Here is a 13,773-nt window from a genome sequence, read left to right on the forward strand (position 1 = left end):
GGTCATCTTCACCACTAAATTTTAAACTTTTGTCCTATATTTCCATTTTCTGATTTTAATTTAAAGACCCACTTAGCAGACTTACACATCTACCTCCAGTGCCAAAAAACTATAAATATAAGCCCTTCCTGCAATTTTATCTGTTTTTTCATGACTGCCAGAAAAAGAAGTTCAAAGAGCAGAAACTTAACAAGAAATGCTGGCGTTATCAAAACACTGGGAGTTTTCCATCAGCGTTTGAAGGCATCGCACTCCTGGGCCGTTATCTGATTTCCGACAGAACTCCCCGCGCTGTCCCGAGCCTCTGCTGCCGCGTCCAGCGGCGTCACCGCGAGCGCTCGGGGACAGCGCCGCTCGCACGGCGGAGCCAGCGCGGAGCCGGGATCTTGCGCAACCCCCGGCGCTGCCGCTCCCCATCGGCCGCCCCCAGCCCCCGCCCAGGCGCCGCTCAGGAGCGGAGCCCCGCGGGCAGCGCGGGGGCTGCGGAGCCACAGCGCGCTCGGCTCGGCTCGGCGCGGAGCTGCGCCCGCCCCGCTCGGCTCCGATCGGCTGTGATCGGCTCTGATCGGCTCTGATCGGCTGTGATCGGATCAGCTCCGAGATGCCGGTGGGTGAGGGCGCGGGGGGCGGCAGCGCGGGCAGGGCCTGCGCCGCCGGCGGCTGACGGGACTTGTCTTGCAGAGCTTCCTGAAGTGGCTGCTGGGGATCCTGGCGGTCGCCGTGGTTGTGGTGGTGATCACCGTGCCCCTGGTGCTGCTCACCCGCCGTAAGTGCGCCGGCAGCGGGGAGCGGGGCGGGGAAAGTTCTGCGGAAAGTTTCTGCCTCAGGGAACGGGGTCCGGGAACCCGGGAGGTACGGCCGTCTCACCTGGGAGGGTGGGGGGCGCCGGGACAATTAAAAATTAAAAATCTCTTAATTTTCTTGTTTGTTGATAATAATCAGAAGCATTGTCGTTTTCACCATTTTCTGTTCTTATTGTCGCCAAAGGCTCTCGAACCAGCAGTAAATTGACAATTACTGATTTTTCTAGAGTGTATTGAAAAGATTATATTCCCTCTCATTTGCTTTGTTTGCACAACTTTTGTTAACACCGCTGAGTGAAATTATATAAACAGCACAGTTACAGAGGTCAGAAAAGTACAGAAAGGTTCTGAATGAGTTTTTGGACTCTGACCAGTTAGCACTTTCCAGGTCGCCCTTGTCGCTCTGGAGGTTAATGTGAAACAGCATTAAATCCTGATCAAGCAGTGCCCTGCTTTCAGCTGCTAGGACGGAGCTGCTCTCGTTTTGTGTTCCTGTGATTAACAGCTGAGCAGTCGGGATGTGTATAACAGCACAGCACACTCTGAGGAAAGGTTTCTAGACTAACCTAGGTATGAGAAGTGCGCCCCAAAAAAAGTGAAGATGTGTAAGTGGATCTTGACGATGTGCTTGGAAATTGCTTATGTGTGCACAAAGTTGGGGGGTTTTGTTGTGTTGGTTAAAGAGGTGGAGCTTGTGTCACTGGTGCTCCTGTGGCATAATTTACATTAAACTGTTTTGCAGTTCAGCTCTATTAATATTAATGTCAATATCGCAGTCATTCAGAACTGGATTTTCTAAGTCCAGATAGCTGAGTTACATGCCTTCTAGGCTGAAACTTCCATCAGTGGATGCTGAGTCTGTTTTCTCTTATTTTTGGGCAGCTTTTTGCCACTTATCTCAAAAAAAAGCAGATTTTTGAGGTGACAAAAAATACTCTGAATTTCACAAGTGGGGAAGAGCAAGAGAAAGGGTCTTGATAACTTATCAGATGGATGTGTGCAGGCGTAACACCTAGTGAAAGAATTCAGTATGCAGGCCTGAACTCTGCTGAAGAGTTCGTACTTGTCTATCTTGATGCCAATGCTATGTCTTTCTGTAAATAAAGTGGGTTTTCTTCTTTCATGAGTTGTAGCATAGGAGTTCTTTTCCTCTAGAAGTGGCTGCAATTCAAGATCAGTCATTCAGTTACATAGTAAATTAATTTTACTTCAAAGAGGCATTTCTGTTCTACAATACACAGAATACCACCATGCTGTCAGCTTTGGCTTGTTTCCTTTGGTTATAAAAGAGTAGAACAGTGTGTCAGACTTCTTACTGTTGGTTCAAATTAAGGCATAGAGAACACACCCAGGTGGTTCATTAAGTCCCTCTGGGTAAAATAAGGATTGAGATGGAGTGGTCCCAGTCCAAAAACTTGAATTCCTGTCTCTTCACAAATCAGGCCAGCAGTAACATCTGAACAACTGTGACCATTGTAGTTTGGGAACTGCAGAGTTCTTTTGAATTTTTGACTGAAGGGTGCTAAACAGATGTTTCCTGTTAGCTGAGAGTGTACAGGTGGTGTACTCATAAAGTAGTAATTTATAGGTTAGGGCAATTAAACACTACTTTAATTATAAGGCTTTATTGAACAACCACAGGACATGAGTAGCTAGGAATGCCTCTTGGGCCATGCAGGTGATTCAGTAAAAAATGAAAAGTGGTAAAACTGCTTTGGGAAGGAGCAGCTCATGTGACTGTGACTATGAAATCAAAGTCTGCTCTGATAAAAAGCCCTGTAATTGCAGTCAAATAGTTTTCATTTCATCACAGTGGTTCAAGCATTGTACAGGAAGTGAATATGACAGTTATTGATATAAATAGATAATTTTGAGTTTGAACTTCTTACCTTTGGTCTGCAGCTGTTTTCCCTGCCATGCTTCTCAATGTATTTTCATTTCATAAGCTTAGTATTTGTGCAGCACATAAATAGTTGGGGAAGTGGTCTCCAGTGCAGTGGAAGGTAGTGGAATTTTGCCTCTCCAGCAGAGTTCTGGCTTTTTGGCTGGCCTGTAGGCCTTGCAAGGAGAACTTCTGTTTTTTTTTCTTGCAGACACTTAGCATGGACAAATAGAGACGACTTAAATCTGTGGAGTAGTTCCCTAATTTGAGGTACAGCCATTTACCTGGAGGGTCTGCTGACAGAACTCTGTACAAAATTCTATATTTCATTTAGGCCCACTGCCTATTTTGACACTTCATTTTATATTTAATAACCACATGGGGCTACTTTCATCAAACAGTTTAATTTCAAAACAGTGTTGGGGTTTGTATTTGAAGTCTGTTGATCAAAGCATTGTTGTGCTTTGAGGAACTATCCAACAGGTGACTACAGCAACAAGTTGTTACCCTTAAAGCATGAGTATTTTATAAAAACATATTTGGTCTGTTTGTTCATGATTCACCAATTTGCTTACACTTCTCACGGTTGTTGTTTTTTTTTCTTCTATAACCTTCCATGCAAAAGGCAGGTTGAAACATCCCGTGTCTATATTTACCACTTCTCTGACTGCAGGTCTTGTTGCGGCTGCGCAGGAGCACCAGGGGTGGGAGGATGAGCAGGCAGTGCTGGGAGCAGCAAGGAGACAGTGCAGTATTTGCTATTATTCTGCTGCCATGAGCAAGTCATAGGCAGCCTTAGAGGGAGGGTCCCAGACAGCTGTCCATCCACAAACCAGGTTTCTTCACTCACAGCTGTAATTCTCTAAGGGTGAGATATTCACTAAATGAGAAGCTTTGGTGGTCTTTTGATAGAAGTGTGCCTAGGAGAGGCTGGAAGAGCACAGCAGGTCCTGGAGAAGTTAATGACCTTAAGGTGCCTGAGTGTTCTGTGTGAGTGTGAAAAGATAGGGAATGGACATGTGTCCTTGACTTCTGTGCCTGTCATTTAACTCAGTTATCTACCCTCATTCAAATGTTGAGTAATACAATATAAAACCCCTTTATCAACAGTAGATTGCTATTTATAGAGCACTTCTGCTGTCATTTCCTTGCTTTTCGTGAGGTGGGATAAATTTGACAGAGATTCCTTTACCAAGTTAATGATTAAATCCGTCCAGGGAGCTCTCTGCAGCCCCATGGAGTAGCTTTTGGATGAACTGCTTCAGGAGGTGTCACAGCACTCACATTTGGTGGTGGTCTTTCCTGAATGTCCTGTCTCAGCCCCTGGGTATTGGATAGAATTGTGGATTAAGTGAGCCTTTGGCCTGAGCCAGCACAGTACTTTCTACCTACTTTTGTTTTGCTGGAAATCAGGTCTCTAACTGTCACATAGTAACTGGGGGGAAGAATTAGAGTACTCTTTTACAGGTTGGAAGAGAAATGGGGAAACAGCAGATTTGGAAAAACTAGCCTGAAATGTCTCTTACTTTTCTGACCACTGAATCAGCCAGGATTCCCTTGCATCTCTCCTGCTGCTCCTAAATTACATGCTTTGATTGCAGATCATTCTTGCTCTTCTGCCTTCACTTTAAAATGGCAATAACCATTCACCTTTTCTGTTTTTTATAATTTCTCTATCCCTTTCTTGTTATTACTGAACATCATGCTTGCACTTGTCTTTCCCTGTATGTGGTTTTTCCTGTCTCTCTTGGTAGTGGTGAACATGCAGTAAAGCTTCCAATATTGCTGCTTTTATTGTTTACCATGGTTTAAAGTCCGTTCATTTCTTTCCCCCCCCTTTTTTTAATTACACATGGAAATTAGGAAAATGTGCCTTGACACTGGAGAATAATCAAAACATATGCCAAAAGTAATTTCTCAACATGGTTCCATTTTGGTATGGCAATATGTCATACCGTAAACCTTACACAATTGTTAACTTCTTGTTTGCTTTACACCTGTCCTGGTTTTGGCTGGGAATCAGGTATTTTCTCCTGGTAGCTAGTCCAGTACTGTTTTGGATTCAGTATGAGAATAATGTGGATAACACACTGATGTTTTTTGGTTGTTCTAAGTAGTGCTTACCCTTAAATCATAGACACCCATTTCCCAGGCTCTGCCAGAAAAGAAGTGCCCAAGGAGCTGGGAGGGAGCATGGCCAGGAGAGCTGACCCAGTCTGGCCAAAGGAGTATTTCATAACACAGAGTGTCATGCTCACATAAACTGGGGGATTGGCTGCCAGGTGCCCATTGCTGCCTGGACAGGCTGGACTTGATCACTGGGTGGTGAGCAAATTGTATTTTGCATCAGTTGTCTTTCCTGGGTTTTATTCCTCTTGCTTTCCTTTTCATTACAAATATTATTACTATTATTAGGAGTATTGTATTTATTTTTATTTTAATCATTAACTGTTCTTACCTCAACCTATGGGTTTATCTTTTCCTGATTCTCCTCCCCATCTCCACTGAGGGCGAGGGAGGAAGGAAACGAGTGGTACTTAGTTGCCAACTTGGGTTAAACAATGTCAACACCTCACACCTACAGAAACCAACTCAATTTTTCTCTTAAGAGAGCGTGGCATGTTGATAGGAAATTTCAAAATTCAAACAGAATTGTTTATCAGCTTTGTATGAGTACTGCTTATGTAAACAGTTGAGAGACTTCATTGCAGAAGTTTTTTGCAGTTACAGTTTTACTGTTGTAGCAGGGGTATTATGATGTAACTATTCCTAGTATATCATTATGACAGTGGAAATACCAGTGTACTGTCAGGAGTCAGACCAGGGTAGAGATGAATCACAGAATCATTAAGATTGGGAAAAACCTCCAAGATCATCAAGTCCAACCTTTGACTGAACATCACTTTGTCAGCTAAACCATAGCACATCCTGTCATCTCTTAAACATTATCAGGGATGGTGACTCCACCACTTTCCTGGCCACTCCTTTCCAATGCTTAACAACATTTTCAGTGAAAGAATTCTTCCTGATGTCCAACCTGAACCTTCTCTGGCACAGCTGCCGGCTATTTCCTCTTGTCCACTCACTATCTGCCTGGGAGAAGAGCCTGCCCCCCACCTGACCACAGCCTACTCTCAGGTAGATGTAGAAAGCAATACCATTCCCCCTGAGCCTCCTCTTCTCCAGGCTGAGCACTCCCAGCTCCCTCAGCCACCCTCACAGGACTTGTACTGCAGACCCACCACCACCTCCATTCCCCTTCTCTGGACCTATTCCAGCACCTCCAGGTCTGGCTGGGATCGAGGGGCCCAGAACTGGACAGAGCACTCGAGGTGTGGCCTCACCTGTGCCAGGTACAAGGGCACAATCACAGTCCTGTTCCTGCTGGCCACATTATTGCAGATCCAGGCCAGGATGCTGCTGGACTTCTTGGCCCCCTGGGCACACCCTGGCTCATGTTCAGCCTGGTGCTGACAGCACCCCCAGGTCCTTTTCTGCTGGGCAGCTCTCCAGCCACTCTGCCCAGCCTGTGGCACTTCCTGGGGCTGTTGTAACCCCAGTGTAGGATCTGGCACTTGCTGAACCTCAGGCACTTGGCCTCAGCCCATCAATCCAGCCTGTCCAGAGCCCTCCTGCCCTCCAGCAGAGTAACATTCCTGCCCAAATTGGTGTTGTTGCCAACTTGAGGAGGATGAACTCAATCCCCTCATCCATGGATGGATAAGGATTATTAAACAGAACTGGCCCCAGTACTGAGCATTGGAAGCTCATAATTTGGAGTTTAGAAAAATAAGTCTGTATGTGGAATTGTTGAAAAAGAAAAATAACAAGAAAATGCAGCCTCTCTGAGGAGCCTAAGAGTGAAAGAAGCAGTTTTGCTAAAATATAAACATCCATTGACCTGTATACCATCTTCAAAGCCAATAAAATGCTCTTGAATGTCAGCAACTGATTTGTTCTGTCAAAATAATCCTGTTTGACCTTTCTTTTCAAATAGAATCTGAACAATAAGAACAAAAATTTGGAATTCAATGTATGTTGAGTATCTTTGGTCAGTGGCACAAAGTGGATAAGTAAGAATATACTGGTAGTGGCCTACCTTGTAGATAAAGAAAATGCTTCCACTAGAACTTCTATGACTGTACCCTTACAGCTTGGCGTGTGTTTTCATATTCAGATACTATGTGGAAGGTGTTGACAGAAAATGAAATTTTAATTTTATACATAGCCAACAAATCTTAATAGTGTCCTGATTTTTAGTAATGAGACCTTAGCAAAATATGTATGTCACCAGGGAGAAAAACATTCATCAGTTTGGAAAAATCCCTAAACCTGTTCATCAGCCACCTGTCTTAAATTGCTTCTCCTTTTCCAAGAGAGAGTTTGTTGCTTTCTGAAGCCCCTCTGATTGAAAATGACACTTTCTCGATTAGGAAGAAGTCATATTCCCAACTAGACAACTGTGTATGAATATTAAATACCCACTTGTTCATAATCCATCAAATTAAATATTCAGTTAAATAAATAACCTGAGAAATTAATATTCTCACAGAAACTTCAAGAGCAATAAATCCAGCCTAGTAATTTTTTTTAAGGAGTCACATTTCAAACGGAATGGGGCAAGCATTTTTTAACCTTTTCTGAGCATTTTAGGCTAAAATCATTGTTTGTTACCTCTCTTGCAGTGGTAGTTGTACAGTCTGTGCTATATATACAGTTTATATTGTTTGGATATGAGAGTAAAGCTGTAATAGCTGATATAAATATCTTCATGTGCTGTTCCAGATGTTACAGGTATCCAACCTGCAGGAACAGAACCTGCAGAAACTGTTGTGGGGTGTTTTTCTCTGTGTGTGTGTCCCCAAGGACTTTGGTGTCTTTTCCTTCTGCAGCATAAGGAAAGGGAAGGAAGGCAGTGTGTTTAAAAGTATCCAAAAGACTGGGGCCTCAGAATTGATGGGGCAGATTAGCACCTTGGCTGATCAGTCACCACATCTGTACTTGACTGTTTTTATCAGTTGCTTTTTTTCTAGTCTTTTGATTTAGCCAATTGAAATTAAAATTCCTTCCCTTCTGGACCCTGTAGGTAAAAGGGTATATGCAGGTAGATGAAGGTAGATTTTAGGTTTCCATTAAAAAAAAAGGGAGGATGCAGGGAGAGAATCGCACACCTGAATTTAAAATCTGTAGTGTTTGTTTTTGGAAGAAAAGAATCCCAAAGACTCACAGAATGAGTTGTTGTTGTTGTTACTACTTGTCATACTTTGGAAAAAGTAGCTTGTGCACTGCAGACAGTAAGAAAGAAATACTTTACATACAAGCTGACTGCAGCTGAAGCTGATTACCAAACTCATTAGTTTAACTAGATTCAAAGTTTCACTTGGTCTTTTCAGACTAGGGCAGTTACTTGGCTTTAATTCTCCCATCAAAATCATAATGCTAAAATGAACTTAAAGATACCTTGATGAAAATCACATCAAAAGAGCAATAAATATTTAATCAATAGTTTCATCATAATTTTATCAGGAAGTGGCTTTTATTTTATTTTTTTTTTAATTTGACCTTCCCTGAATATTTTACTGCTTCTCAGACTTTTAGGTTTTTTTTTATTTGAGGCATTTCTGAAATTTGAGCTTAAGGATTAGCAAATGATTCACAATTGCAACTATTAGCAACTGGGGCTTTGCAGTGAACGTCCTAGAGCGAGCGTGGGGAGTAAGGACAAAGATCACTTCTTTTCAGCTTTTGAGGAGTACATGTTTGCTGAGGTAAGAGAGCCAGAGGTCTTCTGGTAATTTTTTTCACTGTCAGAAAGGTATTTTGATTTCCATGAGTTTGTTGAGTGACCTTGCTGATGCTCCTTTATTTTATGCTTGCTGAATTTACCTTGCAATAAAGTTTTATTGCCTTCCCACTGCTACTACTTTAGAGATGGTTAGCTAAAATGCTTTAATAACCAGCAACAAAAATCCACTCAGTAGCCAGGTTAAGAAGCTGGGGTGGAACAATTTGCAGCACAAATCAGAATATCTCTTCTATCTGTTTCTTTCAGAAGAGACTCCTTCAGGAAAAACGTACACTCTACAGAATTACGTGAACAATGACTATAAGTACAAAACACATAATTTGGAGTGGATTTCAGGTAATTCATTTATACATACAACTTGAATGTCAAGAAAATGTGCTACCTTCAGCGATGTACGACCGGCAGTCATCTCATGCTGAGGTGACTTCTGTATTCTGAAAAAAAAGTCAAATTATTTAATTGTGCCATTATGGAACAGCACGTAGCTCAAAGGGTTGATTCCTTGTTTCCCTTAGAAACGTGCTCATGTTCATGGCAAGTGATATTCTCCTACTGCTAAAAGAGCGTACCTACTCCTGTGCTTTAGGGTAGAAGCATGGTGCCCTCTGAGGTGTGTCAGCTGCCTGTGCTTTGGGCTGCCAGAGAGCAGGGAGATACAGGCTGCTCTTCCTCCTGAGTATGCCTAGTATTGCCCCAAGGAAAAGGGATGCTGGGAGGTGGATGCTGTGGGCTCCGCAACTACATTTTGTGAACATTCTTGTGCTATAGGCATCCTTTTGTTATAGAATGGAGAAACACAGCATTAAGCAGATTTTGGGGATTTATTTCCTGCTTAAAAGCATAAAGGGCAATGGAAGTAACTGACGAGCATTTTACTTACTTTTGGTTGTCATCTCTCTTGTGCTTTTAGGAAATCAGTATCTTCACAAAACAGATAATGGGAACATCCTGTGTATCAGTGCTGAGAATGGAACACCCACATTAATCCTGGCAAATACAACTTTAGTATGTTGACTTATATGTAATATATGCAGACATTGGGAAAGGTATTGGATTTCATATTTTGTTCTGTGTTGTCTTTGGAATCAGTGCTTAAATGTGTTTCTTTTGCCCTTCCTTTGTTGACAGGATAAGTACCAGGCAAGCACTGTTATATTGTCTCCTGACCTAAAGTTTGCTCTTCTGCAATACAGCTATACAAAGGTACAAGTGCACTTTACAACTGAGGAGGAAACTGGAAAATAAAGGTTTGGGAACAACTGAGAGGCTGAGAGAATGTGAGGGAAATGCAGGAGGATGGATGAATGTGATGAATGTAAGGGAACAGCCAAGTTGAGCAGGCAGGAGGAGAATAAACTGGTGTTATCTGTGAGCTTGGCAGAAGAGAGCTGACTGCCCGAGGGAAAAATCATCTGGATAATAATTTGATGTAGAGTTATTGCAAGGAGAACAAGGCTGGATGGTTTATCTGGGAAGACAATCTAGGAGAGTAGATAGGCATGGCTCTCCCAGGAGTTGTGTGGGTAAGGAGAAGTGATGAGTAGATATGCTGGTATACATCTGCTTGTATTTGTGTGCTATATATATATGTGGTTGTTACATTATGGTGATAGGAGGTAAGAGTTTAAAACTGAGGTGAATGAAAATCTGCATGTGCTTCAAAGGAGGCTTGTGCTTGGAGTGGGCTTGTGTGTCCCTGTTGCCTCCTGTCAGCGAGCACATGAAAAGCCTGCAGCAGAATGCCTCATCCTGGCACGGTGCTGAGCCGTGCAACAGAGGTCAGCCCACATTTATGCCAGGTGGCACGAAAACCTGGCTCTGGGTGCCAATTGAGAAGCCTAATGGTGGTGATCATTTACTGTGCAGTTTGTGCGCTGAGAAACCGCTGACTTTGTTGTTCTTTCCTTTTTCTAGAGAGGTGCCTGTTCTGTTTGTAAAAAGTTCAGTGCTAACTTGTGCAAATACTTGAGCACTGTGTCACTGAACACTGTCTACATGCCCGGGCCTTGCGGTCCCAGAGTGGTTCTTGAGCTGTGCCAGATGCAGTCTGTGCACTCAGGCATCAATTTTTTTCAGTTTTAGCTTCCATGCTGGATCCTCCTAAGCCTCCTAGCTTTTGTTTTTCTGAATTGTTCAGAATTATTTCGCTCTTCACTCATCATTAAAGGCCGCAAATTGCCTAATATTTTACCAGCCACCCTACTTGTAATTTATTGCTCTGTAGTATTTACTTGTTGCATTCATAAGAGTTAATTTTGTTTTAATGCTGAAGCAAGATATTTAACCTTTATATAACAGTGTGATTGAAAGTTGTGTTATTATTAATCTTTATTGCAAAGAAAGAGAGTAACAAAATGAATCATGAGGATGTAGACACTTGTTATGTAATAGCCATCTGGCTGTGTAGTACTAAGTTGTTGGTTTATATCTTCATACAAATATCCAAGAACCCTCTTAGAAGGGAGCATTATTGCAATATGTCAGTGCTGTGGGCTGAATCAAACCTCTCCAGCCCCACATAGTGAACATGTTTAAATGTGTGTGAATTATCATCATCATCATCATCCTTCTCTCAGTTAAGTGCCCACAGAGCGATACAGATTTCAAGAGGCAGATTACTCAAAGGGTTTTATTTCTGTGACAGTATGAATGGGAATAGGTCACCCTGGTACTGGAGGAAATGCTGCAGACGTACTGCTGGGACTTGTGAGAGCTATTATAAAATGCGATGCCAAGTTAAATAATACAACATGAAAAATGAGACAGGAAACAGGAAATGAGCCAGTAAAGCACAAGGAGGAGGGTTAACTGCACACTGATGATAGTCTGCCATGTAGCTACAAGGGTTTCTGAAAATCTGCAGCATCTATGGCATCTGTAGCTCTGTCATTAATCAGTCAATGGCCTCAGTCAGAGTACTTAAGTGATGACCCCAGAAGAGTGGAAATTCTTTAGTTTTTCCTTAAACCTGGTAGGGATCTGTTACCCTTGTATGTTCATTGTGTTCTCTCTAATCTTAATAAAAATATCTCTAATCTTAATAAAAATAATATTAAATATCTTAATAAAAATCACAAGGAGAGCTTTAGGGGGAATTCAAGCTGCAAGAGATGTGAAACCTGGTGAAATTTATTTTCTTTACTATTAAAATAATTCTTTTGCAGTTGTGGAGGCATTCCTTTACAGCTTCATATCACATCTATGATTTCAGTAACAGGTCAGTAATTTTTGCACATAAAATGTTGTTTTAACATTCATTCAAAATGTCATTTCACTGATTTCTCTTGGCTGCATTTGTTTTTGTTTTTCCAGTTCTATCTTAGATGATGGACTACTACCTAATGATACACAGTATATATCCTGGTCACCTGTTGGTCATAAGCTGGTTAGTAAAGAAAAATAAAACTTTATATAGAGTAATTTTCCTACACATGACATGGAAGCTCGTGTTGTCTGTACCCTTGGAGTTTTGGTACTTTCCTGCTGCTAGGTTAAGTAGCTGAACTGGTCTCTAAATTGACTGCTGTTGCTGGAAAGACTCCAAAGTTCCTCTGTGTGTTTTCTTTTGTTCTTTGATGAAAATGCATTCCTGAACGTAACTAGTAGCCCCAGCAGTCATGAAATTCACAAATGCACAGGAACTTTGTGTTTTCACAGTTGCAGACAGTAGCTCATCCTTTTCAAAGACAGCAGCATTACAACTGTCTATTTAATCGTCACTCTGTGATTTTTATCTCCTAATTACACAAAAATTGATGAAGTTTTACTTGATGGATGCATGTAATGGGATTAGAGGATTAAAATCCATCTTTTACTCTTTCCCACTGTTGTTTTCTTCATCCTCTCCTCTTCAGTCCATGTCAATGGTGCCAACCACCACATTTGCAAGGCTTGTGCCTTCTTTCTGTTGTGTGTTAGACTGCCACAGGACAATGTGATGTTCATTTATTCTTATTGCTTAGTGAATTTGTATGTCAATTATAAAGACCAGCAACAGAAGCAAAGGAAGATGAAAAAAGAGTTTCTGCATCTTGGAGCAGAGTTCTGGAATAAAACTGTGTTGTTCAGTTATTGGAGATGAGAACCAGGGGTGATTAGAGAGGCAGGAGGTGCCAAAAACTGGAGTTCTGAGTGCTGCTGAAGAAAGGTACCAGCTTTGCAGAACTATTGGCAGCCCTGAGACCCCAGTGAATGTTTTACCAAAGCCCTGGTAGTTTTCTTTGAAAGAAAAATTAGTGGAAAACTCCTGATGAAGGAAAATGAGTTTGTATTTGGGAGAAAATGAATTGCAAGATTTTCAAAACTCAATATAGAGTATTCATATCGCTTTTCATATTTGATTTGGTTTTTTGCATCTTGGCCTGAAGTTATACTGCTCACCCTGATTTGTATTAGTAATTCCAAGTTTGTTAAGTATAAGGCTGTTTGGTGAAATGCAGCTATTAAAGATGTTTTGTGTCATCTGTTGTAAATTGCCCTGTAGACGAAATAAAGAAGTAAGATTTACTTAAGTAGTAATTGTTATCACAATGATGTTTTGCAGGCATATGTTTGGAATAATAATGTTTATGTAAAAGCTTCCCCAACAGAAGAAGCAGTGCAAATCACTAAAAATGGAGAAGAAAATAAAATTTTCAATGGAATACCAGACTGGGTTTATGAAGGTAACTACATCAAGCAAGTTTTACTTTCCATTATTATGTAAAAACTTTGGTTTATTGTAATTGTTATCTCATTCCTTACCACTGGAAAATTCAAATTAATCAAACTCTGTATTTTCAAAGAGCATGCATTCTTACCTGGGCTTAATGCCTGGCTAGTGTGGTCTAAGAATACATATGAGTTTGCCTAGTTAGCATTGTGTCACTGGAAATTTTACTGTGAATTAGCTTCACATGATAGATTATAAACATTGATCTAATGTCTCATTTCAGAACCCTAACAAACAGTCTGCATTTTAGTATCTGAACTTCAATTTTAAAAAATCCTATTAAAGACTAATGAGAATAGCACCTAGGATAGAAGAGCCGACTTATCAATTATAACTTCAATACATTTGCATCTCTTTCAGAGGAAATGTTTGGCACCCATTCTGCTCTGTGGTGGTCTCCAAATGGCAATTTTTTGGCATATGCATCCTTTAATGATACAGAAGTCCCTGTTATAGAGTATTCCTTTTATTCTGAAGACACCTTGCAGTATCCAAAGACCATTAAAATCCCATATCCCAAGGTCTGTGTTATTTATTAAACATGTTTGTTCTGGAGTTTCATTAAGAGGGT

At 41.4% G+C, this 13,773-nt stretch overlaps 1 protein-coding gene across 1 annotated transcript in view; it reads left to right on the top strand.

Moving 5' to 3' along the window:
- The first annotated feature begins 457 nt into the window (after window positions 1-457).
- The window catches only part of DPP4 (dipeptidyl peptidase 4), a 40,161-nt gene continuing 26,845 nt past the window's right edge, over window positions 458-13,773 (top strand). Inside the window, exons 1-9 of the mRNA XM_058809340.1 lie at window positions 458-607; window positions 682-766; window positions 8,738-8,827; window positions 9,402-9,496; window positions 9,620-9,694; window positions 11,656-11,708; window positions 11,804-11,876; window positions 13,035-13,155; window positions 13,563-13,723. Of these exons, the coding sequence (XP_058665323.1) occupies window positions 602-607; window positions 682-766; window positions 8,738-8,827; window positions 9,402-9,496; window positions 9,620-9,694; window positions 11,656-11,708; window positions 11,804-11,876; window positions 13,035-13,155; window positions 13,563-13,723 (759 nt within the window). The 5' untranslated portion in view covers window positions 458-601. The remainder of the gene's footprint in view (window positions 608-681; window positions 767-8,737; window positions 8,828-9,401; window positions 9,497-9,619; window positions 9,695-11,655; window positions 11,709-11,803; window positions 11,877-13,034; window positions 13,156-13,562; window positions 13,724-13,773) is intronic.

This window comes from Ammospiza caudacuta, chromosome 8, assembly GCF_027887145.1.
Source record: "Ammospiza caudacuta isolate bAmmCau1 chromosome 8, bAmmCau1.pri, whole genome shotgun sequence".
Taxonomy (NCBI): domain Eukaryota; kingdom Metazoa; phylum Chordata; class Aves; order Passeriformes; family Passerellidae; genus Ammospiza; species Ammospiza caudacuta.